Source organism: Musca domestica, unplaced genomic scaffold (assembly GCF_030504385.1).
Source record: "Musca domestica strain aabys unplaced genomic scaffold, Musca_domestica.polishedcontigs.V.1.1 11, whole genome shotgun sequence".
Classification (NCBI taxonomy): domain Eukaryota; kingdom Metazoa; phylum Arthropoda; class Insecta; order Diptera; family Muscidae; genus Musca; species Musca domestica.
In genome coordinates, this window is record NW_026712133.1 from 14,863,760 (window position 1) to 14,890,842 (window position 27,083).

Genomic DNA, 27,083 nt, shown 5'->3' on the forward strand with positions numbered 1-27,083 from the left:
TGGGAGCAATATATATACCGGATCGAGTTTCGCCGGTTGAATATGAAAATATTTATTCAATTTGGGCTGATATTACATATATTGTGATAAATAACCGTTAAATCGTATGAAGATTCTTATCGGAGCTATATATAAATCTAAATCTTTTGGCAGAGGTATTTTTGAGCTTCATAATTTATCTCGTACCAAATATCATTCTTGTGAAGTGCATATTACGCATGTGAGGGACTTAAAACCCCAAATCGGCTGAAACATATATATGGGAGCTATAGTTATATCTAAACCGATTTTCTCCAAATTTGATTTACTTGCTTCTAGACTGAATTCGGTCGGATATGCCAAAGTTCAGGTCATTTGGACTGATATTGGTCATTTAGTGCACATTGGGGTCTTCAGCGAATACTTAGAGGTTGTAGACAAATTTAATGTAACTTACATTCCATGGTGTGGGGTATTAAAAAATCAATATATCCCTTATGTAAATCTCATTTGAAATAGTTTTGACTTGGGTCTAGCTAAAACTAATAGCGAGTTTTACGTTTTGAAATACCATAACTTTATATTTATATTTACCATACTTCAAACTTATATCTAATCAATTTCTTTTCTCTTTGCAGACCTACACCGGTTCCATGTTGGTTGCCATCAATCCCTACCAGGTCCTGCCCATATATACGAATAAGGAAATCAATGAATATCGAGGCAAGAAAATCAATGAATTGCCTCCGCACATCTTTGCCATCAGTGACAATGCTTTCCAGGAAATGCGACGAGAAAAAACCAATCAGTGTATTGTAATCAGTGGCGAGTCGGGTGCTGGCAAAACGGAGAGTACAAAGCTAATACTTCAATATTTGGCCGCCATCAGCGGCAAACATTCATGGATTGAACAACAAATTATTGAAGCCAATCCCATAATGGAGGCATTCGGCAATGCCAAGACAGTACGCAATGATAATTCCTCCCGGTTTGGCAAATACATAGAAGTTCGTTTCACGGAAGCGGGTGTTATACAGGGAGCAAAAATCGAACAGTACCTACTGGAGAAGTCGCGTATTGTCTCACAGAATCATGACGAACGAAATTATCACATTTTCTATTCAATGTTGGCCGGTCTCAATCCTGAGGAACGTAAACGTTTACATCTGCAGGAGCAGTCACCGGCTAAATATCATTATTTATCGCAGGGTGGTTGTTACAAACTGCCCGGCAAGAATGATGCCAAAGATTTTTCTGATATCCGTTCGGCAATGAATGTTTTGTCATTCAGTGCCGAAGAGCAATGGCAAATTTTTAATTTGCTAGCAGCTGTTTTGCACTTGGGCAATTTGGGTTTCAGGGCCACCGAGATACGTAACATGGAGGCGGCTGAAGTCAATGATCCAGACAATGCTGCACGCGTTTCATCGCTGCTGGGTGTGTCCACAGAAATTTTATGTGAAACACTCACACAAAAGACAATGATAATTCATGGAGAACATGTGGTCACTAGCCTTTCGAAGGATTCAGCCCTAGAAGGACGTGATGCTTTTGTCAAAGCCTTGTACGGTCATATATTTGTGCATATCATTAAACGCATCAACGACACTATCGACAAGAATCCTGTGAAGAACATTAATACCATTGGTGTACTGGATATATTTGGTTTTGAAAATTTCGAGGATAACAGCTTTGAACAGCTGTGCATTAACTATGCCAATGAGAATTTACAACAATTCTTTGTGAAACATATCTTTAAGGTGAGTAGTTTCAATTTTTATATTTTGAAATATTAAGACCTGATGAACTGCATTAAAACTAATTAAGACTGATTGAGTATATATTCCCTCAGCAATATGGCTGCTGAGGGTATATAATTTGATGCGGACAAATGCTGTGATGCGAATGCCTTAGGTCTCTTGGTACAAAATCCTCTTCGGGACAATTGTAGTCGATAAAGGTTGCGTCCTTTCGAATGTTTGTCCGTTCGTCTCTCTAGCTGGGGCGCATAATAACTGTCAGAGGAAATGTTCGATTTTGTGCAAACTTGCTACATCTTTATATTTTAACCAAACTTAAATCTAATTCCTACATATTCCTACTGGCACGTCCCCCACAGAGGTCAAATTTTCCACAGAAAATAATTTACCTCATAGAACAAAAAATTATCATCCAAATTTGTTTAAACTTTGGATAGGGCTGAAAATTGAAATTTGATATGAATGTCACTGTTGGTGTCGGTAGTTAAGAGACGGAGGTAGTTTTGGAAATATGTACTATAATTGTTCGCAAAATTCTAAAAGGTTCTAATTTTGGATAACTGTGGAGAGATGTAGATTGGTTTGGATATGCGTACTAAATGTTACTAAATATGGTAATGGATGAATAGCTTTGGTGTAGAGCTTAAGTTTTGAAATTTGATATTGAGCTCACTGCTTTCCAGGGTTTAAATTTGGAGAAGTTAAAATAGTTTTGGGCTGAAAAACTGGATGGAGGTTCACTGTGTCATGGTTTTACTAATACCCTCCTCGGTAAACTTAAAAATGAAAGATTTTAAAGACTTTTTTTATAAAAAGTAAAAATTTTCCTATTATTCTTTTCGGATATGGAAAAACTTTAATAATATATAAAACCTTGAAAGCCTGACAACTTAGTAGGGTGTATAAGTTTTGATTAAACAAGTTAAAAAGTATCAGTCGGTTTTGGCGACAGATGTATACCCTCAGCCAATGTTTGATTATCTAAATATATTTTGACCTCCTTAATCTTTATTCAAGTTGCTGACCCTCTATGTCCAATTCACATCGGACCTAGATAAATATGATATAAATATTGCGACATGCCGGACTTGGACTATATTGGGTACTTCCTTCACTTTATATGAGATATGTGATAATATTTAGAAAATGTTAAGATGTGCGTAAGGTACCAGAAAAAAGGTGAGATGAAAAAACTGCAACCAACTTCAGACTGCTGTCATTTCTAAGCCACTCGTCCGTCATCAGTTAAAATTATCCCAGTGACAGCTCTTTATATTGTTTACAAGCGTACAAAAGCATTTTAGTGAGAATTTTCCAGAAAATAAGATATTCGTGATGAAATTCAAGCGTGATAGTGTGATTTCTTTATATTTGGCTGGAAAACCCCAAGTGGCTACGGTTAGAGCACTCCAGCATTTAAATCTTTTGTGTCTCGTACGTGTGTCGCTCGTTAGCGTGATACTGGTAGCGTAGCTAGACGTCAAGGAAGTGGACGGAAGGAAACAGCAACATCAGCAGAAATGGTTCGAAAAGTAAAGAAGCGACTTGATCGAAACCCGCGTCGCAGTGGCCGAAAACTGGCTCGAGAGCTGAACATATCGCAATATTCAATTCGGCAAATATTGAAAAATGAACTCGGGGTAAATCCATTGAAATTCCAAAAAGTACAAGAACTTATACAAGAACAGAAATAAAATAGACTCAAAAGAGCTAAAGAGTTGCTTCGTTTGACCGAAAGTGGTGAACTGCCGAATTTGGTTTTCCCCGATGAGAAAACATTCGTTGTCCAGCAGTTTGTAAACAAATAAAATGATCGTGTTTACTTGCCAAAGAGAATGTGCACCTTCGGTTGGCCACCAGAACTCAAGCGTCGTCCATGGTGATGGTGTGGGCCGCCATAACAGCCGGTGGTCGCTCTCTGCTCGTATTAATCGACCATGGCATCAGAATAAATGCGAAAATATTCAGGAGGATGTATAAAAGCCTTGGACACGCAAACTTTTTGGCCGTAGACCTTGGGTATTCCAACAGGACTCAACACCATCGCACTCAGCACGCGCCACCCAAGAATGGTTACAAAATGAGGTTACTTGCTTCATTTCCAGCGCACAATGCCCACCAAAATCTCTGGATACCAATCCTTCTGGAGTATATTGTGTATGGAGTATATTGGAAAGCAAGGTTGCAACTAAAAAATACCAAAGTGTCGATCAACTCAAGAATGGGTCAAAATACCGCAGAGCAACTTTCGGAGAGCGTGTTACGGTTTCATTGGCCGTTTGAAGGCCATAATTCGTGCCAACGTGACCAATTCGAACAAATTTAAACTTATTCTAAAATTTGATGCTATTTCCAACATGTTTTGCTTGCATCCAATAAAATTAAAAAAAAATTAAAATTATGGCATTTGACTTTGTTGCAGTTTTTATACAAAGTACAGTTCGCATTTATTGCCCTATCCAGATTAAATTTTGAACAAATCATTTGTTTGGCCCAAGGACGAACCCTATTGAAATTGGAGACAATCGGTCAAAATTTAGATATAGCTCCCATATATATCTTCGTCCGATTTGCCTTTTATTGTGCAGCAAACGTGTAATATCAGTCCGAATAGTATGGAATTTTGCACGTACGATCAGATTGGACCTGAAAATAAGTATGCCAAATTTGATCGAAATCGGTTCAGATATAGCTATAGCTCCCATATATATTGTTCATCCGATTTGTTATTTTTGTCCTCCGCAGCCGTAATATCCACTCTGTAACAACAATATTTGGGGAAATATATCAAATACAGCTCATATATACATTTGCTAAATTTTATCGAAATCGGTTCTGGTTTGGATATAGCTCCTATATATAACTTCGTCCGATTTACTTTTGATTGTGCATCAAACGTCTAATATTTGCCCAAATTAGATGAAATTTGGCACTCTCGACCGAATTGAGTCTAGAAGCTAGTATGTCAAATTTGGTGAAGATCGGTTCAGATATAGCTATAGCTCCCATATATACTGTTCATCCGATTTGTCATATTTGTTACCCACAGCCATAATATGCACTCCGTAATATTCAGGGAAATATATCAGGGAAATATATCAAATACAGCTCAGAAATATCTTTGCCAAATTTTATCGAGATCGGTTCCGATTTGTATATAGCTCCCATATATATTTTTATCCGATTTCAATTTAATTGTGCACCAAATGGACAATACAAGTCCGAATTTAAAAAAAAAAACAAATGCTTCGGCATATTTAGTCCTTTGAACTTTAAATTATAATTATAATCATAGCGTGTATGATTGAATTCTCCCATAAAAACTTTTAATTGTTATGCGCAGCTCTACTAAATTAGCAAAGTGGTGTAGGGTATCATAAAGTCGACCCCGTCCGACTTTAAGACTTTCTTTACTGGTTTTTATCTGACCCAGAATATGGGAGGCATGTTCAATTCTGAAGCGATTCTAACTAAATTTGACGGAGATATTTTTATCTTTATTACCAAATAACATTGCTATAGAGTGCATGATATCACTTCGAGAAGGATTATTAAAAAACATATATATCCGAACCGAGTTCCACCAAATGGAAACGTATGTACCGAAATTCACTCCTTATATTAGCCATTATTGGCACAATAAACCTGAAATCGAATAACGGATATACATGGGAGCTATATCCAAATCTTAGCTCGATAAAATTAGACAATTGTTGTAAAATGCATATTACGAATTTGAGGGACGTAAAAACAAACTCGGATGATTTGGCGGAAGTATTTCTAAGCTTTATCTGATATTTGGTACCAAATATCACTTTTGTGGGGTGCATATTGCGAATGTAAAGACTTAAACACCAAATCGGATGAAACATCTATAGCTATATCCGTACCCATTTTCTCCAAATTTGATATACTTGCTTCTAGGCGGTGGTTTCGGAAACGTGTACTAAATGTGGAAACAGTTCGTACTAAATTTGAAACAGTTTGGTTCAGATTGAACGGAGGAAGCTGGAATTTTGCAATTTTGTATTGGGGTCCCTGTTGGTGGTAGATTTGTGATAACTCTTTATCAACTAAATCTGTTAGTGTGTAGTGTTGAGATTTAAGGTTGGTTTTACAAATTTGCTCTAAGAAAGTATGAAAAGTACATAATTGTACTAAATTTGGTATTTGGAAATTGGATATAGCTGGAAATCTGAAATTTGGTACCACTTTTTGTGAGGTGTGTGAAAGTCGATTTGAAAAAATGTACGAAAAGTAGTATATGATATTAAATTTGGTATTTAAGGAAGGGATAGAGTTGGAAATCTAATATTTGAAGTTAGGGCCTTTGATGTTATGTAGAATTGATGAACAAATAAGTGTAGCAAAACTACTAAAATGCACTAAGTTTAGATTAAAGTAAGATAGGAAGGATGTAGGGTTGATGTTAACTGTTAGTATAGAAAAATCTATTTCTGAGAAATTTTACAACAAGTGTACTAAAGTACTAAAGGTACTAAAGCATTTATTAGATGGTACCAAGAACTAGAATTGTAAACATTAGTATAGTATAGTGTATTCGAATCACTCTGAGTATGACGCGTCTAAAAACCTTCAAATCTGAAGGTACATTTACATGGGGGTTAAGCCAAATGGTGGACCAATGCGGACAATTTTTGACATAAACTGCAGCTGCTTTTGTTGTTGTTGTAGCAGCTCATACATATGTGTTCGTTTGGTTTCCATTTTCTGACTCAGTTCAATCCGGTTCTGCCTCTAAGTCCAGTCTCAAAAAGGATGCAACCTGTATGGGTTGAGTCCATAACGAGACTGGAGTTAGGTGAGTAGGCTTGGCTGGGCAGCGAAATAAATGCGGCGTGTCATGTGGGCCTGTGCCACATGCTGGGCAGATGTTCTGCACTTCGCCGTTGATCCGGGCCCAGTAGGAATTTAGGCGGCTGCACCATCCGGATCGTAATTGAGCCAAGACTACTCGGGTTTGTCGGGGCAGCTCTCGTTCTTCAGCTGCGACGGGAGGGGGATGGTCTCCTAGCACAGTATTCACTCTATATCCTTCAATGGCTTCTGAGACCGCATTAGAGTGAATACTATTCAGTCCCGCTTGATAGGCCTGTTGATCTAGAGGCTCTCTCTTATACCTCTGTACCTCTCTCTCTAGATCATGAAGGTCTTTCCTAACGTGCCTGGGCGGAGGTTGCCTATCCACAAGATGGTGATTTGGATGGCTTTGTCTATAACACCCAAGCAGGTATTGCATTGACAGCATTTTGTTATGCTGTCGCACCGGTAAGACCTTCGCCTCCTCATGTAGGTGATCGACGGGTGTCATGAGAAGGCACCCTGTTGCGGTTCTGAGGGCGGCATTCTGGCAGGACTGAACATTTTTCCACTGCGTAGCACTGACGTTAGCGGACCACACTGGAGCCGCATAGTTTACCACAGACCGGCCTATCGCGTTGTAAGAGGTCAACAAGGTCTCCTTATCAGCTCCCCAAGTACTGCCGGCCAGAGACTTGAGGACCTTGTTCCTACTTCTAATCTTGTCGCAGATAGCTGTGGTATGCGCGGACGACTTAAAGAGGCAATCGAATGTGACCCCTAATACCTTGGGGTAGTTGGTGGTCGGAATAATAGCACCATCGACCTGCACATTCAAGGATAGCCCCATCTCCGCAGTCCATGTGGTGAAAAGTGTGGCCGTCGACTTAGTGGCGGATATCTTCATATTCCTCGCAGTGAAAAAGGCGGTAAGATCAACCAGGTAAGCGTTCACCCGATCGCAAATGTCATGAATAATGGGTCCGGACGCCACGAGCGTACAATCATCTGCGTACGTAATAATCTCTATGCCGTCTGGAGGGCGTGGAATTTCAGAAAGGTAGAGGTTAAACAGTTCCGGAGATATCACCCCACCTTGGGGAACTCCCTGTTTAACTCTACGGATGCTCGACTTCTTGTTTCTGAATTCCACGTACGACTGGCGTCCACACATGTAGTTTACTATCCAACGTTTCAAACTTGGCCGGAGGGTGGTGCGTTCAATGTCCTCGAACAGTGTGGCGTGATTGACTGTATCAAAGGCTTTTGATAAATCAAGTGCCACCATAACTGTTCTATCGCACGGCCTGTTCTGGTTGAGACCTCTACTGACATGTGTGGAAATGGCGTGTAAAGCTGTTTTTGTGCTATGCAATTTTCGGAATCCGTGTTGATGATCGGCTACTGGGAAACACTCTCTTATGCTGGGGAGGAGTAAAGCCTCAAGCGTCTTTGCTACTGGTGACAAAAGTGATATCGGCCTGTATGAATCACTTTTGCTGGCATCCTTGCCTGGCTTCAGTAGCGGGACCACCCTGCCCATTTTCCAGGCATCGGGAACTACTAGGGTGGCTAACGACAGATTGAGAAGCTTTGTCAGATACTCAACTCCTGGTTCATCCAGTTGCTTCAACATCACCATTGAGATTCCGTCAGGACCAAGCGCTTTGGATGACTTTGCGCTTCTGATGACCTGTGCAACATCTGCCAACGTAAATTGTGGTGGTACCTCCTCGGCTGGAAGGGATCGTACACGGCGTAGTATCCTTCTCTTCGCCCTGTCACTCTCGGGGTGCTCTACAAACTGCCGGTTAAAATAACACGCGCACCTCTTCGGATCTGTCACTTCTACGCCGTTAAATGAGACAGATGTCCGATCGTCCTTTTTTCCAGGGTTCGAAAGCGACTTAACCGTTGCCCACAATTTACTCGTTCCGGTACCGATGTTGCAATGCTTCAGATGTTCTAGCCACTTTTTCCGCTTATGCTCGCCTACTAACCTGTTTACCTCCAGAGTAAGTTCCCTGACTCTGGGGTTATTAGGGTTAGTACGGCGAAGCTCATCTCGCTCGTTTGCTAATCCCGCTGCCTCTGCTGGGAAATTTGGTCTTATTTCAGGTATTCGACCAGCAGGTATATAGCGAGCGGCTGCAGCTTTGATGATGTCCCGGAAACACCTATCTGCTACCTGAACATCAGATGGGTTGGGCAGTTCTCTGAAGCGGCGATTGGTATACTCTCTGAATTCTTGCCAATTAGCTTTCCCGTGGTTAAGGAAAGTGCGGCGTTCAGAGTCGATGAAGTCGGGTGGTCTATTGATGGCGATAATAATGGGGAGGTGGTCTGAGCCTAGAGAAATGACTGATTGCCAAGTTACGTCATTCGTCAGACCTGGGGACACGATGGATATGTCCGGAGAACTGTGGCAGTCTCCCCTTATTCTGGTGGGCGCGTCCTCATTCGCTGTGCAAAACGTGGAGCTATCGATTTGCTCAGCCAGCGCCATGCCTCTCTGGTCATTACCTAGGACGGAATGCCATAATTCATGATGGGCATTGAAATCCCCTAGCACCAGACGGTTATTGCCTACCAGTAGTGAACTGATATTGGGCATATAACGTGGGGCACAGCTATTTAACGGCGGAATGTACACGTTGAGCACCTCTACCTCGGCGGTTCCACACTTGACCGCTACCCCCATACATTCCATGTACGGGTCACTAGAGTCAAGCTCAGGCGAGATAGGTCTGTACTGGACAGAGTGGTGCAATAGGAACGCTAATCCTCCACCTCCACCTCTGGAGCGATCCTTCCTCAGTACGTTGTATCCATCACAACTTTGAAGCCTGCAGGTGGTACTCAGCTTCGTCTCCTGGATCGCTGCGACCTTGATGTTCTTCCGACTCATAAAGCTTACAATTTCGTTGATCTTACCTCTGAGACCATCACAATTAAATTGGAGAAATGATGCATTGTCCGGAACTGCTTTTGTAGGAAGTTGAGGTGGGGATACATAATCAGTTTGCCATCGTTGCATGCCATATTAATGTCAATTCATAAGGGTAAATGACGACGGAATTCGAGCGCGACTATCCACTCATGTCATATTAAGTGATAGTCAAAGTCGCGCTCGAATTCCGTCGTCATTTACCCTTATGAGACAGGAGGATTTATGAAACCAAGTCACATAACCAGTTTAACTATAATTTAATTTAATAATTTCAGGAATTTTTTAAAGCCTATATATTTAAAATATATTGAAGTAATATCTCACTATGGTTATTCTTTTACAGATGGAACAATCGGAATATCAACAGGAAAACATTAGTTGGCAGCACATTGAATTTCAAGATAATCAAGATGTTTTGGATTTAATCGGCATGAAAGCGATCAACATAATGTCTCTAATCGATGAGGAATCGAAATTCCCCAAGGGCACTGATTTCACGCTTGTCGAAAAACTGCATGCTCAGCATGGTAATCGATCGATTTATGTCAAAACCAAATCCAGATCAAATACTCTGTTCGGCATTAAGCATTATGCCGGTGTTGTGATGTATAATACCCAAGGATTTTTGGAAAAGAATCGGGATTCGTTTAGTATGGATCTGAATACAATGATTGCCAAATCGAAGAATAAATTTTTGAAACAAATATTCCCTGTGACGGTGCCGTTCGATACGATTAAGAAACAGGTGACGTTGTCGGTGAAATTTCGTAACTCGTTGGAGTTGTTGATGCGTACTCTGTCGGCTGCCCATCCCTTCTTTATACGTTGCATCAAACCCAATGAGAACAAGCAACCGAATGTAAGTGAGAGAATTTTTTGAGAAAATATAAAATAATTGATTTATTTTTTGTTCTTTTTTAGCAATTTGATCGGGAGCTATGTGTCCGCCAGCTGCGCTATTCCGGCATGATGGAAACGGCCCGCATCAGACGTGCCGGCTATCCCATACGCCATACGTACAAGGAATTTGTGCTACGCTATCGTGTTCTAATGCGTGGCCTTGGCCCCCTGGACAAGGTGAACTATCGCCAAGTGACCGAGGATATTTGCCATAATGAATTATCACTGAAATCTGATCATCAATTCGGTTTGACCAAAGTCTTTCTCAAAGATTGCGATGATGTCATATTGGAGGAGGAAAGATCACGGGCCATACTCAAAGCCATCGTTACCATTCAGAGGGCGGTACGTCGCCTCATCTTCAAGCGTTATTTGGAGAAATATCGCAATGCTGCAATTGTTATCCAAAGAAATTGGAGAGCCTGTAAACCGCGCCGAGACTTTTTACTCATGCACAGAGGATTCCATCGTCTGGCGGCCAAAGTGCAATCGCGTCAATTAACCTACGATTTTGCCCAGCTGCGAAGACGTGTGACTTTGCTGCAAGCCCGTTGTAGAGGTTATCTGGCACGCAAAGAATTCAAGGCCAAATATGCTCAGCGTTTGGTTAAACTGAAAGAATTGCGAGCCCTACGGAAGCAGGAGGAGGAGCAATATCGCCGTGAAGGTGAACGTCGCTGGAAACAACATGCCGAGGATAATTATCAGAAACGATTGAAGGGCATTGATCCACTTCAAAAGAGTCCTGAGCCCAGACCACGCATCACAAATGGCCACGCTCGACCACAGGAAGATTTTAACAATAACAATTACATTGATGTCGAGTCATCAAAGAAGATTGTCGATGATGTCTTTGGCTTCCTCAACGATGCCGATGTAAGTGGCCCTGTGGGGCCGAATGTCAAAGAGAAATCGCAAATGTTCGAGAAAGTGTTAAGTAAACCTCGTATAATACCCACAAAACTGTTATCGCGTCCGGTAAATTATTACGAATCGACAGTGCCTCAACCTCCGCCACGCAAATATGCAAATCAGACACGTTTGTAAATAAATACAAAACTAGAGATAGTGCAATCTGTCGCCCCTTTCTCTCTTTCGCTCTTGCTCCCTGTATGCCGGGCAGTAAATGCATTTGGAAAAATTATCAGTTTTTTCTTTTCTTAAGCCAAATGAAATACTGATGAGGCCTTTCTCAAAGCCTTGACGATCGATTGGTTTGGTGGTTGGATGGTTGGGTTGGTGGTATTAAAAATTCATTTCATTTTGTGCCAGTATTTTCCGCTTTCCCACACACACACACAAGGCACTTAGCCAATCAGCTTCACCAGTAGTTTGCAATTCATTAATGTTTATTTTTGTAGCGATAAGTTTTTTTTACCTGTCTCCCTCCCTCTGCCGCTCCAGGATTATATGTTTTGTTAAATTATTTGTATAAATATTTATTTAAATTTATTAATTTTTAATTCTTTTTAATGTTTTGTTGTTATTCTTGTCAGCCACACAATGAAATTACCTCAAACCGATTATTGCAAAAAAAAAAAAAAATGATTGTATATTATTTATTGTAAATAAAATTTTATATATTTATGTCCATGACATGCTAATTGTAAAAAAAAAAAAACAAAATTGTAGTTTGTATTTTGTGTATGTTTTTTTCTGTGTGCTTTCGTTTTGGTATTGATTTTTTAAGAGAGAAACAAAATGAAGCTGCTTTGGCAACACTCTTAAAACAAACATAGGGATTTGTCTTTTTTGGCAAACACGAACTAACCCAGTTGTTTGGATTAACTGCTTCATTGTGTTTCTACCTTAGATGCCTTTGGTGGATGATCATGGTGGTGGTGGCGCTAGCTTTAATGCACAATTTGACAATGTAGTTTAGTTTTTCTTGTTATTTTATTTCATTTAATTTGTTTGTTTGCTGGCATTGCCTTACCATCACCAATCATTCAAACCAAGCGAGGAAATACGGTATTTACAAGCTACATATTTTTGAAAATTTGTATAATTTAAACGGCGCTCGCTTGGAGATAGTCCTCAAGCGTGATCTCAGTAAACTCAACTTCCTCCACACATACATTTGATGTTGTTCTATTTTTAGAGGTCCAGGGTGGACCCAAAAGGGACCAGATGAAAAATGGATTTGCATTAGAACAAATAAAAACAAACAGTAAGGAAAAGTCAAAAGTCGGGCGGGGCCGACTATATGATACCCCACACCACTATGCATATTTAGTGGAGCTCCCGTAACAAAATAATTTATTTCAAGTAGATCATACCACCCATCAACATTGGACTTTAAAACAGTTATAGTTTGCTATAGAGCGCATGATATCACTTGAAGAAAGGTTATATTAAAAAAAATATATATCAGAGCCGAGTTACACAAAATGTAAACGTACGTCCCGAAATTCACTCCATTTGGGCTGATTTAGCCACTATTTGCACATACAAGCTGAAATTGGATTAGGGATATATATTGAATCTATATACAAATCATAGCCAATATCGACAAAAATTTGGCAGAAATACTTTCGATCTCTATAAGATATCTGGTACCCAATAACATTCTTGTGGGGTACAATTGGATGAAACATATATATGAGAGCTATAGCTATATCTGAACCGACTTTCTCCAAATTTTATGTACGTGCTTCTAGTCTGAATTCGGTCGGAGGTACCACAATTCAGAACTTTTGGACAGATATTGGCCATTTGGTCCACAATTAACCCGAAATCGGTTGAGGATATATATGGGAGCTATTCCCAAATATGAACCGATCTTGACAAAATTTGATACACTTATTTCGGAGCTGTATCTTATATTTGGTACCAAAGATCATTGTTGTAGGATGCATATTACCTCTGTGAGGGACTTTAAACTCCAAATCTGATAAAACATATATACGAGGGCATAGCTATTTCTGAACCGTTTTACACCAAATTTGAAATACTGATTTATAGGATAAATTAAGTCGTAATTGCCAAAATTCAGGCCGATATTAGCCGTTTGGTGCACAATAAACCTGATATCGCATAAAAATATATATGGGAGCTATATCCTAATCTGAATCGATCGATCATTCTCCTGGAGTGCATATTACGCATGTGAGAGACTTTAACACCAAATCGGATGAAACATATATATGGGAGCTAAAGTTATATCTGAACCGAGTTTCTCCAAATTTGATTAGCTTGCTTCTTGATTGAATTCGTATTCGTGGGACGTACCAAAAAACAGGTCATTTAGACTTATATTAGCCATTTGGTGCACAATTAACCCGAAATCGGTTGAAGATATATGGGGCTATATCTAAATCTGATTCGATTATCGCCAATCGGATAATAAAAGCGACATGCTTTTTTCACAAAAATACATGGAAGGACTGACATGCATAAATCGACTCAAAAAGTGATTCTATGAAGATCCTCAAGAGTAACTAACTAACTAATGGGTCTAATTCGCTTCTTTCTCCATGTTACAACAAATGCACAAAGACATTATACCCTTACCGCTATGTGGTGTAGGGTATAAACAGATAAATTAGGTCCGCCCGAACTTTTAATATCCTATATCATATGGAAAAAAGGAAGACGTAGACATTTTTAGGTAATTTTCAATCATAGGATGTGGTACCCATTGCGAATTCCAAAATCTAAATTCAAAACAATTTCGGTATGGCTGAAGTCGTGAATATACGGAATGTCAGGCGATATCGTTATATGGGGGCTATGCAAAGACGTGGGTCTGTACATGCAATTTTCTGTAATTAGGGGCACCAACTACAACCTCTATATACCTGATTTGAAACATTCTTAAGGAAAAATGTGGCTAAAATTGTGAAAATACCGAATAACAGGAGGAACATTTATATGGAGGCTATACCAAAATTTTAGCCTATATGGACAGTTCTATGCAAGGATTTCTCCTGCAAACTGAGAGCACAAACTGGCAATTTAAAGCTAATTCGGGTTTAAATTTTGACTAAACCAACCATAAGCCCTTAATTCTGTGGCTACAGTTTTATGGGGGCTATACCAAAACTTGGACCGACCATTCTGAAATTCCAAGTTTAAAAAAATAAAAAAAATAAATGAGAATCTCCGGCAATGTCCATTCATAAAAATAAATATTGCCTCACTTTATGATTGTTAAAATATTTACGCCGGATGGTAGGAAGGAGTTGGCCAATATTTTCCGTTACACATGCCAGGTTTTGACTATATCGACCACTTCCTTCACTACGTGAGGTTTCAGATATAGTGGACCTATGTATTAATTTTCGTCTAATAGTAATAAAAATAATGGGAGTATATTTTAATGATGATCTAACATTTATTTCCAATTTTATACGAGTAGTTGTCAATCAAAATTTTAATCTTTTGTGAATAAGGAGTTTACATCAGAACTCATGTTGAGATAAATATTTCGATACTTTAAGAACACCTAATATGTTTCACAAGTTATGATAAATAAAGTTATTGAAATGTTTGACCCTTTGTGGGAGAGGTATCAGAATGAGTGGACCTATATATTCCATCTTTACGTCAAATCTTCTGCTGATAGAAATATTGGGATGTGCCGAGTTTGAAAGAAACTGGATGTTTTGACCTTGCGAGCTTCATGGTTTTTAAGAGTTATGATTATCCAAAATTTTGAAACTTTGTGGGGGAGGTGCAAGATGGAGTGATCCGATATATTTTATATTCCCACATGATCTTGTCTAATAGAAATATTGGAATTTGTGAAATTTGAAGATATTCGGATGTTTATTTCAAATTTTATAAGACTTTTAATTATTCAAAATGTTTACCCTCTGTGGGGAAGGTACATGATGGAGCGAACTGAGATTGCCCATCTCCGAACTCGATCTAAGTTTGATAAAAATATTACGTTGCCCCAAGTTTGAATTAAATCGGATACTCGCTTCGAAAGTTATCGTGTTCGCCAGCCAGACAGACGGACGGACGGACACCCCCCAGATCGACTCCAAATGTCCTGAAACTTATTTGGTCCAAAGAGACCTGGGATCTAAAACCGTTATGTCGATGAGGCAAGTTTTGGCAGTACCAAATGATATATATATAAATATCCTCTTTAGCCATAATGCTGAGAGTATAATAAAAATTGTGGCTTCAATCCCCAACAACAAAAAAACGGAAGAACCGCCTTATGAGTAATAAAAGAAATAATGAGTCTATTCCAGCAGTCCTCTGCCACAGAAGATAGAACCCATTAGAAACTCTTTATACCGAATTTTAAATGATTCCTCTGAAAAATCTGGCTAAAATCGTCAGAATACCGAATATCGGGAAATACCGAAACATAAGGGAAACCCGAGGATATATGGACAATGTTCTGCCACAGGAGGTGGGACCCATTACAAATTTAAGCAATTCCCTTTGAAAATGTGTCTTAGTAGGGTTGTATGAGAGTTATACGAAAACGCGGACCGACCTGCCTCATTCACAAACTTAACCTGAATTTTAGCCTTCTACCTCAATCATGTGGCCGCAATAGTGCAATATTTAGTATCTCTTTGCATGTCGAAATTCTAACAATAACATTGTACAAATTCTGGCTTCTGAATAACACTTTTGTTGCATTTAAGTATTTGTTACTTTTTGGTATTTAATACATTCGTATACCCTACACCTTGCTATGGGGTGTATATTAATTTTGTCATTCCATTCGTAATCCCTCACGTTAGGCCGAAGGCTTAATGCTGATCCAACATATAAAATCTGGCATGAGGGTCACTGAGGGTCTGAAGGTGTACATTATGGCACGTTACCGATCAGTCTCAGTTTTAAAATTTTATTGAATGAAAGAAAAAATGTCGGAAATAGCATTAAATTTTAGAATAAGTTTAGACTTGTTCGAATTTGTCACCTTTGGCACGAATTATGATTACGTGCCCAAAGCTTTAATACACCCTCCAGAATATTTACGCGATAATATTCGGCATTTATTCTGATACAATGGTCAACTAATACGAGCAGAGAACGACCATCGGCTGTTATGGCGGCCCACACCATCACCATGACCGGCGCTTGAGTTCTGGTGGCCAACCGAAGGTGCACATTTTCAGCTGACCTCTTTGGCAAGTAAACCCGATCATTTTGTTTGTTTACAAACTGCTGGACAACTAATGTTTCCTCATCGGAGAAAACCAAATTCGGCAGTTCACCACTTTCGGCCAAACGAAGCAACTCTTTAGCTCTTTTGAGTCTATTTTCTTTCTGTTGCGGTGTAAGTTCTTGCTCTTTTTGGAATTTCAATGGCTTTACCCCGAGCTCATTTTTCAATATTTTCTGAATGGAATATTGCGATATTTTCAGCTCACGAGCCATTTTTCGGCCACTGCGACGCGGGTTTCGATCAAGTCGCTTCTTTACTTTTCGAACCATTTCTGCTGATGTTGCTTTTTTCTTCCGTCCACTTCCTTGAAGTCGGGCTACGCTACCAGTATCACCGTAATGAGCGATGGTACGAGACTCAAAGGATTTATTCACCCTGTAGAGTAAAATATTAGGTTACCTTTGTGTATGGTTAATGGGGCTTAATATATAATGGGGCTTAAAAATTTGGTCCGGGAACCCAAAACCCCTTTTTGGATTTTAATTTACTAACGGAATACTATCAACTCCACTAAGGATTTCCCACCCCGAGATTTGCTGTTGCATAAGTTGATTGCCGTAAAATGTTTTTGGTGTACGTTTCCATACGTTGGTGTATGGTGAATATCCCCCATTTTTTGACACCACTCCATTTCAGGTTTTTTAAGATTTGACCAACTTGTTATATAAAATACGCTATAATTCAGGATTTTCGTCAGCTTTGTTCCAAAGGATTTTGAACTCGGCCAACGTTTTGGTATAGTCCCCATATTTGGCAATGTGAGATTGCAAGTATTTTTAAGATATTGACCACAGCAAGAACGCCAACTCTGAGCAGAAAATTCAAAATCGGTTTACAAGAATTACTTTGGCAAAAGCAGTTAATTTTCTGAATATACAATAAATCGGCCTTATCTTTATATGGGAACTACATCATCGCTTGCTCCATATATTCCCTTGTGAAAATAATGAAAATCTCTAGACATAACTTGAGCAAGATTTTAACGTTTTGATTTTCCTAGTTCGGACATGGGGAACATGGAGAAGGAAGTGAGATAGGAGATGTAAGTTTGAGATGTAATTTTCCAAAAAATATTTGTATGACCCAACGACGAACCCTATAGAAATCGGTTCAAATTTAGATATAGCTCCCATATATATCTTCAAACGATTTCGATTTAATTATGCACCAAATGACCAAGTTGAGTCCAAATGACCTGAATTTTGGCAGTACCTACCGATTTTAGTCTAGAAGTAAGATCTTCAAATTTGGTGAAAATCGGTTAAGATATAGCTATAGCTCCCATATATATATTATCCGATTTGGTGTTTAATTCCCTCACATGCGTAATATGCACTGCACAACAATAATATTTGGTACCAGATGTCAAATAAGGCTCATAAATTATAATAATAATGATAAATTTTTTAAGATCGGTTAAGATTTGGATATAGCTCCCATATTGCTCACCATATATGTAATATCAGCCCAAATTGATTAGACTTTTCCATATTCAACCGAATTTTACAATTTGGTGAAACTCCGTCCGGTATACCTATTGCTCCAATAAATATTTTTTAATATAATCCTTATCGAACCCATATCATGAACTATACAGCAATGTTATTTGGTTCATAGTGGGTATGATCTACTTCACATAGGTTCCCAATATGAACTTTTTTGTTACGAGAGCCCTACTAAATACGCATAGTGGTGTAGGGTATCACATAGTCTGCTGCGCCCGACTTTTGACCTTTCCTTGCTGGTTTTGTTTACGAAATGTATCATAAGATTATAAACATGTTGAAAAGCAGTAAGTTCGGCTGGGCCGAACTGTGAATACCCTCCACCATTTGGAACGAATTTAGAAATTTTCAAAAAACAAAATCCTTAAAAAATTTTGTGAACATTAAAAAAAAAAGGAATATTGCCGATATATTGGGGTCTATACGACGTGCAGCTACATGGGTATTGCTTGTCATAAGTTATTACCATATTCAAATTCAAAACTTGAAATAAACGGTGAATAATGCAGCTAAAATCAACAAAATATCGAATGTAGGGAGGTACCTGAACCAGCGTAGACAATTTTTTGTCATGGGCTGTAGCATCCATTACGAACTTCAAATACGACATTTCAAACAATTTCGGTGGGTATTGTACCTAAACTCGTCAAAATACCGAATATAGGGAGGTACTGGTATATGGGGCCTATACGAAGACCTGGACCTGCATAGACAATTTTCCGTCACAGAATGTAGTTACCATTACGAACTCTAAATAAGTAATTTGAAACAATTCCCGTGAATATTGACGCTAAAAATACCGAATAATGGGAGGTACCTTTATATGGGGGCTGTACGAAGACGTGGACCTGCACAGACAATTTTCTGTCATAGGCTGTAGTATCCATTACGAACTTCAAATACCAAATTTTAAACAATTCCGGTGACTAATGTCGCTGAAATCATCAAAATACCGAATATCGGGAGGTACCTTTATATGGGGGCTATGTGAAAACTGCCTACTAGAAAAATAAACATGTGTTCAAAATTTTAGCCATCTATCTCAATTCATTCGAAAGATAGCGTGATTACAACAGACAGACGGGCAGAGAGTATGGTGGAGTGTATAAAAAGCACTGCATGATGAATTTGTTTGAGGAAATTTCTACAAAATAGTTTTTGACCACCATTTAGGTAAATTCACGTGTAAATTCCCGGATATTTATCCAAAAATTTAAAATCGGAATTCGCTAAATTCTTTATAGACAGGCAAAAATTTTACAAACCAATAAAAAATCGACTAAATACCAGGTATTTATTCGTTTTACTGGTGTCTGGTATTTATCCAAGTGAACCGGTGAATGTGGCTATAATTTCATATTTTAAAATCTAAATCGTTTGAAGTTACACTCGCAAAAGTGTTGAGCGCTCTTACAGGATTTGAATAAAGCGCAGGTAACGGTAACTTATAGATTATACAACCGATAATTTAAATATTTTAATGGCGAAGGGAATTAAAGGCTATGGCTATGCAAAACATTTCGTTCCCTTTTATAGTATTTTGGAAATTCACTTAAGAACTTTTTTTTCTAAAGTTAAAGATTACTGTGCAACTCAGAGCAAAAATTGTTCAGTTCCAAAACCCGCAAGAATCTAATATATTTACATTTCTTCGACATCATAAAATGAAAATCCGTTATGGTGTTGAACATTTTTTGCATTTTTGAATATCTGGAACAGACCAAACATCCAAAATATTTTGTTTTTTTACAATGCATCGTAATTAAACATTTCTTTAATATTCCCGATGATTTTGATATAAAACTCACCATCACTGAATATATGCTCAATTTTCAACACAAAAAAAAAAAACACAACCAACCATAAAAATTCCTTTTTTTACGAAGTATTACACCCGATATCTTAAATCGCTTTATTTCATAAATACTTATCCTCTGAATCCTTACGTAATAAATAAAACTCCATGTATCCCAAATTCGAAAAAAAATATTTTATTTCTGTTTTCTCCATCCTTACTCACTGAATCCGTGGCTGCTGCAACCAAACCCAAAGTAACTTCAAAGTGTTGTGCACACCAACCGCCGGGAACGACTAAATGAAACCTAATGAAATGAAATGGTTAAGACCCTTCAAAATTTGACTGCTATAATAGCACGGCTTAAGTCATTACTATATTTAAACGTATTGAGATATACATACACACATACCATACACATACACACATCCATATGCTTGTATTAAACTAAATATTGATTTTATCAATTCTACGTTCTATGTTTTTTTCTCCTTTACGCGTCCATTGGCTTCTCACACTCGGTCAATTGTTTTTGTGTAATCACCCATTACCAATTCGAATTTTCATTGATTCTCACTTTCTCTCTTTATTTAGTCGCACTCTCTTATCCGTGCATCTATCTACCTATAAATCAATGAATGTGGTGGGTCGAACATAAATGTTAACATTTAAAATTGTTGGCGAACATATGTATGTATTTATTTACGAGCGACCACTTGGAGAGCCCATCATAAACATCGATCGATAAGGTGTGAAATTATGCCTCTTGGTGCCCCTACACTCAACTTGCCTTGTGTTTTTGTGTGTGACCCCTCGGTCCACAAGAGTGATCACCGGATACTCAATATTTACTCTAATAATTTATAGTTCAACGTGTCTTATCACTTAACGGATGAATGAAGAAAAAAATCAACGTTTTTCTGATATTTGTTTTTGCAACATACCAGAAGGTATAGACAGTGTCTCAAAGCGACAGATGGTGGATAGTTCAAGGAGAATTCATCCACTTGCCTTGTGACCATACATTTAAACAATATGTTGTATCTTTTGATACCCTCTACCATTTAGGAAGAAACAATTAAAAAAGCTGTAAGGCCAGGCCGAACCTTGAACACCATCCACAATTTGGAACGAATTTAGCAATTTTCAAAAAATAAAAACCGTTAAAAAAACGAATGGTGAATAATGTAGATAAAATCATCAAAACATCGGATATGGGGAGGTACCATTATACGGGGGCCATACCAGAACGTGGACCTGCACTTAAAAGTTTCTGTCATAGGCTGTAGTATCCATGACGAACTTAAAATACCAAATTTGAAACAATTCCGGTGAATAATGTCGTTAAAATTTAATAATTTAATAAAATACCGAATATAGGGAGGTACCGTTATATGGGGGCTATGCAGATATGTGGACCTTCATAGACAATTTTCTGTCACATGCTGTAGTATCCGTTACGAATTTCAAATACCAAATTTAAATGGCGGCTATACCAAAACGTGGACCGATATATCATTTTCGATACCAACCATCCTAAACATAATACAAATTGTTCTGCCAAATGTTGAAGCTCTACTTCAAATAATGTGGACGGCACCGCACGACCATAGCCTTTGCTTATTTCTTTTAAATTATTATGCCCTCCGCCTAAAAAGGAGGGTATATTAACCTTGTTATTCCATTTGTAATATCCTTAAATATTCGTCGTAGACCCAATATAGTGGAAATCACGATATCACGATTTTTGGTATTTGTAGCTCATAATGAGTTCTAGCTCGTGTGGCGAAACATTGTATGTATAGGTCCACGTTTTGGTATATCCCCGATATAACGGCACCTGCCGATATTCAATACTTTCATAAAAATTGGTATTTATAGTTTATAGTGGGTTCTAGCCCGGTGGCAGAACATTGAATATTTAGTTCCACGTTTTCCTATTGCGCACATATAACGATACTCACCGATGTTTGGTATTTTGATAATCCTTGTCCTATTTACCTATTTTAGAAGATTTGATAGATGACAATCCTTGAATTATAAAATTGTATGTAGGGGTACCATTTTTCGGCCAGTGCGACGAGGGTTTCGATCAAGTCGCTTCTTTGATTTTCGAACAATTTCTGCTGATGTTGCTGTTTTCTGTCGGGCTATGCTACCACTATCGCGGTAATGAGCGATGGTACGAGAAACAAAAGATTTATTCACGTTTAAATGCTGGATTGCTCTAACGATAGCCACTTGTGATTTTCCAGCCAAATATAAAGAAATCACACTATCACGCTTGAATTCCATCACGAATAATTTTTTTCTGGAGGACTTCTCACCAAAATACTTTTGTACGCTTGTAAACAATATAATGAGCTGTCACTGGAATAATTTTAACAGCTGTCGGTCGAGTGGCTTAGAAATGACAGCAGACTGAAGTTAGTTGCAGTTTTTCAATCTCATCCTCTATTTGTTTGGCCCAAGGACGAACCCAATGATATTAATGAGAACCGGTTCAAATTTAGATATAGTTCCCATATATATTTTCAACCGATTTCTGGTTAATTGTGCACCAGAAGGTAAATACCAGTCCAAATGACCTGAATTTTTGGACATCTGTGTGAGAAGCGGCTCAGATATAGCTATAGCTTCCACTTATATGTTTTATTCGAATTAGTGTTGAAGTCCTTCCCATGCGTTAATTCCACCCCACTACAATGATGTTTGATACCGGGCATCAGATACGGCTCGAAAATATCTCTGCCAAATTTATAAAGAATATATACTTTTTTGTTACGTTAGCTCTACTAAATACGCATAATGTTGTAGGGTATTCGGGCCCGCCCGACTTTTGATCTTTTCTTACTGGTTTGAGTTATGCCACTCTCTTAGTATTATTATTTCGATACGTTAGAAATGGAATGACAAACGTATGATATAAATATCATATCATAAATTAATTTTGTTACATCAAATGCACTGAGCCACTGTACGAAAATAACCCCGCCTCGTATTTATACAAGAGACGATAAATTTAGCTGTCATAATTTATATGAGTTATAAACTACCGCCACAGTTAACTTCTATCAAAGAAATTTGATGGCATCAGTAAAGTCTTAAAGCGACCGCCATCAAGTCCGATAAATATTTACGATCTACAGTGAAAAGAACGTTGACAAGTGAATAGCGATCATAATTTCTTGTCAAGTAGAAAAACAATAACAAAATACAACATCAAAAAAATAAGAAAACAATAAACTAATAATTTATGATCTAGATTTGTCGTTGTTGTTGTTGTTACAGTGTGTGTTATTGTTTGCTGAATGTGTTTGTGTACTGCACTATGTTTGTGTTTTGTGGGTTGTACGAGTAACAGAGTCAAGGTGTTTGTTTACACGAGACATTTTCTTTTGTTTATATTGTTGTGGTTGGTAATTAGAATGTAATATTTCAATAATTTATTTTTTTTTTTTGTCCGCAGACTTTGAAGAAAACCCTTGAAACAAATTCATCGACTGGAGGCACAATCCGCTTGCCCAAAACCAAAGTTCCCGATATCGATGCATCGGAATATAGTTTTGCCAAATTCGCTGCAACCTATTTCAATTCTGGTGTAACTGGTCATTATAGCAAGAAGCCGCTGAAAAAATCATTACTTGATCATGACTTGCCGTTGGACGAAATTGCCTCGCAGGTAAGCATTGTTCAGATGTGCTAATTAAAATATTAAGCTAAACGCCGGCTGTAAACAATACTTGTGAAGTTAATAACCATAATAATTTCCGCCAAATAATATACTGGTGTTAAATTTTTAATGAAATCGAAACTGGAAATTATTCCATTGCTCGAAAATTATAAACAATGGAAAGTTTTTTTGAAATTAAAAAAAGGCTCTAACATATTCCACAAGTGAGGTTTGCAATAATTTGTTTGGCTAAAATCTATTATAACAGTTAGCATAATTAGAAGGGAATATATTAGCTGATTATAATGTTTATATAGCGTTAGTTGAAATTTTTAGGAAAACTTTGGAGGAAGTTAAAATTTATTCAACATTTCCGTATATATGACGCATTAAAAACAAATAAGCAAGGACTATAGTCGTGCGGGACCGACCATGTGATACCCTACTACACTACAATATGTTGAAAGCCCCTTATCTCCAAATCCATTTTGGACGATTTCGCTTTTGAAACTATGCCATGGAGCCCTGCCCAGATATTACCCTTAGCTTTTCGACCAGGGACATTTGCCCAATGTTTACGCACTCCGTCGTTCTGATAGTTGTTGTGGTCCATTTTACAATTTAGACTCATCTATATGATTTTCTTGTCTAGGATTTTTGGCTATATTCGGACGATAATTGCAATCTGTATATAATAACCCCAACCTGTGTTGTAAGGTGAACAAATATTACAAAATATACACTTCAATTTTATAAGTCAAATTGAATAAATACCATGCGATAAAATATATTAAAACCAGTAAAGAAAGTCTTAAAGTCGGGCGGGGCCGACTTTATGATACCCTACACCACTTTGCTAATTTAGTAGAGCTCCACATAACAATTAAAGTTCTAAGGACTAAATATGCCGAAGCCTTCGTATCTTTTAAATTCGGACTTGCATTGCCCATTTGGTGCACAATTAATTTGAAATCGGATAAATATATATATATGGGAGCTATATCCAAATCGGAGCCGATCTCGATAAAATTTGGCAAAGATATTTCTGAGCTGTATTTGATATATTTCCCTGAATATCGTTGTTACGGAGTGCATATTACGGCTGTGGGTCACAAATATGACAAATCGGATGAAGAGTATATAGGGGAGCTATAGCTATATCTGAACCGATCTTCACCAAATTTGACATTCTAGCTTCTAGACTCAATTCGGTCGTAAGTGACAAATTTCATCCAATTTGGGCAAATATTAGACGTTTGGTGCACAATCCAAGGTAAATCGGACGAAGTTATATATGGGAGCTATATCCAAATCTAAACCAATCTAGATAAAATTTAACAAATGTATTTCTGAGCTGTATTTAATATATTTCCCCAAATATTGTTGTTACAGAGTACATATTACGGCTGCGGAGGACAAAAAAAAACAGTATATATGGGAGCCATAGCTATATCTTAACCGATTTCAATCAAATTTGGCATACTTATTTTCAGGTCCAATCTGATCGTACGTGCAAAATTCCATACTATTCGGACTGATATTACACGTTTGGTGCACAATAAAAGGCAAAACGGACGAAGATATATATGGGAGCTGTATCTAAATTTTGACCGACTATCTCCAATTTCAATAGGGTTCGTCCTTGTGCCAAACAAATGATTTGTGCAAAATTTCATCTGGATAGGGCAATAAATGCGAACTGCACTTTGTTTACAAAAATACATGGACAGACGGACGGACGGACATGCATAAATCGACTCAGAATGTGATTCTATGCAGATCATCAAAAGGAACTATGGGTCTATATCGTTTCCTTTTGCCTGTTACAAACAAATGCACAAAGACATAATACCCTGACCACCTTGTAGTGTAGGGTATAAAAATGACACAAAATATCATTTTATGCCAAAAGTGCATTTTTCATTTTATACCAAAAGGGCATTCTGAATTGACAAAATTTGTCAAAAATCGGTCCAGGTATTCTTGAGATATAAGCATTTTGGCTAAAGTCCCCTTCCTTTGTAAAAAAATTATAAAATCCGAAATAAATAAGCGCCAGGTTCTCTTCATATTTCACATATCACATTATTTCTACTAACACTAGATCTGCTGTGAAGATGGGATATATCGGTCCACTCCTTCTGTTACCTCCCACACAAAATGTCAGCATTTTGAATATCCATGAAGCTCATAAAACGCGAAATTAACATCCAATTCCATTCAGATTTGGTACATCTCAATATTTCCATCAACACAAGATCCCTTCTAAAGAGTATGGGCTATTTTTTCTGGTTTATTGTGCGCCAAATGTCTAATATCAGCCCGAACGGATTGGGTTTTGGCACTTCCAACGGAATTCAGCCTAGCAAGAACTTCAAATTTTGCTGAAAAGCGGTTCAGATACAGCTATACCGCCCATTTATATGTTTCATCCGATTTGATGTTAAAGTCCCTTAGATGCGTAATATGCACTACACCACAATTATATTTGATACCGGACATCAGATACAGCTCGAAAATACCTCTGCCAAAATTTATCGAGATCGGTTCAGTTTCTCAGTCAGTTATTTCTATTTAAATTTTAACATGCAACAACCATTAGTAACGGAAATCCCAACAATTTAAGAAAAAAAAAAAAAACAAGTAGAAAAGCTGTAAATTCGGCCGGGTCGAACTTTGAATACCCTCCACCATTTGTTACAAATTTGGCAATTTCCAAATAATAAAATACGTTAAAAATTCTGTTAAAATCTTAAAATACGAATGTAGCCGACGTGGACCTGCATAGGCAACTTTTGTCATAAGCTATATTCAAATACTAAACTTGAAAAAAATCTGTTTATGATGTAGCTAAAATCATCCATGAGGGTTATAAAATGTGGACCTGCACAGACAATTTTCTGTTATAGGCTGTAGTATCCATTACGAACTTCAAATACAAATTTTGAAATAATTCCTGTAAATATTGTCTCTAAAATCATCAAAACACTGAATATCGAGGGTACCGGGGCTATACGAAGACGTGGACCTGCACAGGCAATTTTCTGTCATTGTCTTAAAATACTAAATGTGAAATAGTTCCGGTAAATAATGTCTCTAAAATTATGAAAATACCCAATCTCGGGAGGTACTGTTATATGGGGGCTATACGAAGACGTGGACCTACATGGCTCATTTTATGTCTCCGGATGTAGTATCCATTACGAACTTCAATAACCAAATTTCAAACAACTCCGGTAAATGATGTCGCTAAAATTATCACAATGCAGAATATCGGGGGTACCGTTATATGGGGGGTATACGAAGACGTAGACCAGCACAGACAATTTTCTGTCATAGGCTATAGTATCCATTACGAACTTCAAACACCAAATTTGAATCAATTCTGGTGGATAATGTCGCTAAAATCATCAAAATACCAAAAATCGGGGGTACCGTTATATGGGGGCTATACGAAGACGTGGACCTACATGGTCCATTTTCAATACCAAAAGTCCTGCAGAAATAATACACATTTGAGTAAATTTTTATCAACTTAATTCATTTCGTTCGGAGGCT

The 27,083-nt window shown here is 37.9% G+C and overlaps 1 protein-coding gene across 1 annotated transcript in view; it reads left to right on the forward strand.

Moving 5' to 3' along the window:
• The window catches only part of LOC101893477 (myosin-VIIa), a 56,681-nt gene that overhangs the window by 17,677 nt on the left and 11,921 nt on the right, over positions 1 to 27,083 (forward strand). Inside the window, exons 3-6 of the mRNA XM_059131674.1 lie at positions 618 to 1,739; positions 9,854 to 10,369; positions 10,432 to 11,286; positions 23,322 to 23,534. Of these exons, the coding sequence (XP_058987657.1) occupies positions 618 to 1,739; positions 9,854 to 10,369; positions 10,432 to 11,286; positions 23,322 to 23,534 (2,706 nt within the window). The remainder of the gene's footprint in view (positions 1 to 617; positions 1,740 to 9,853; positions 10,370 to 10,431; positions 11,287 to 23,321; positions 23,535 to 27,083) is intronic.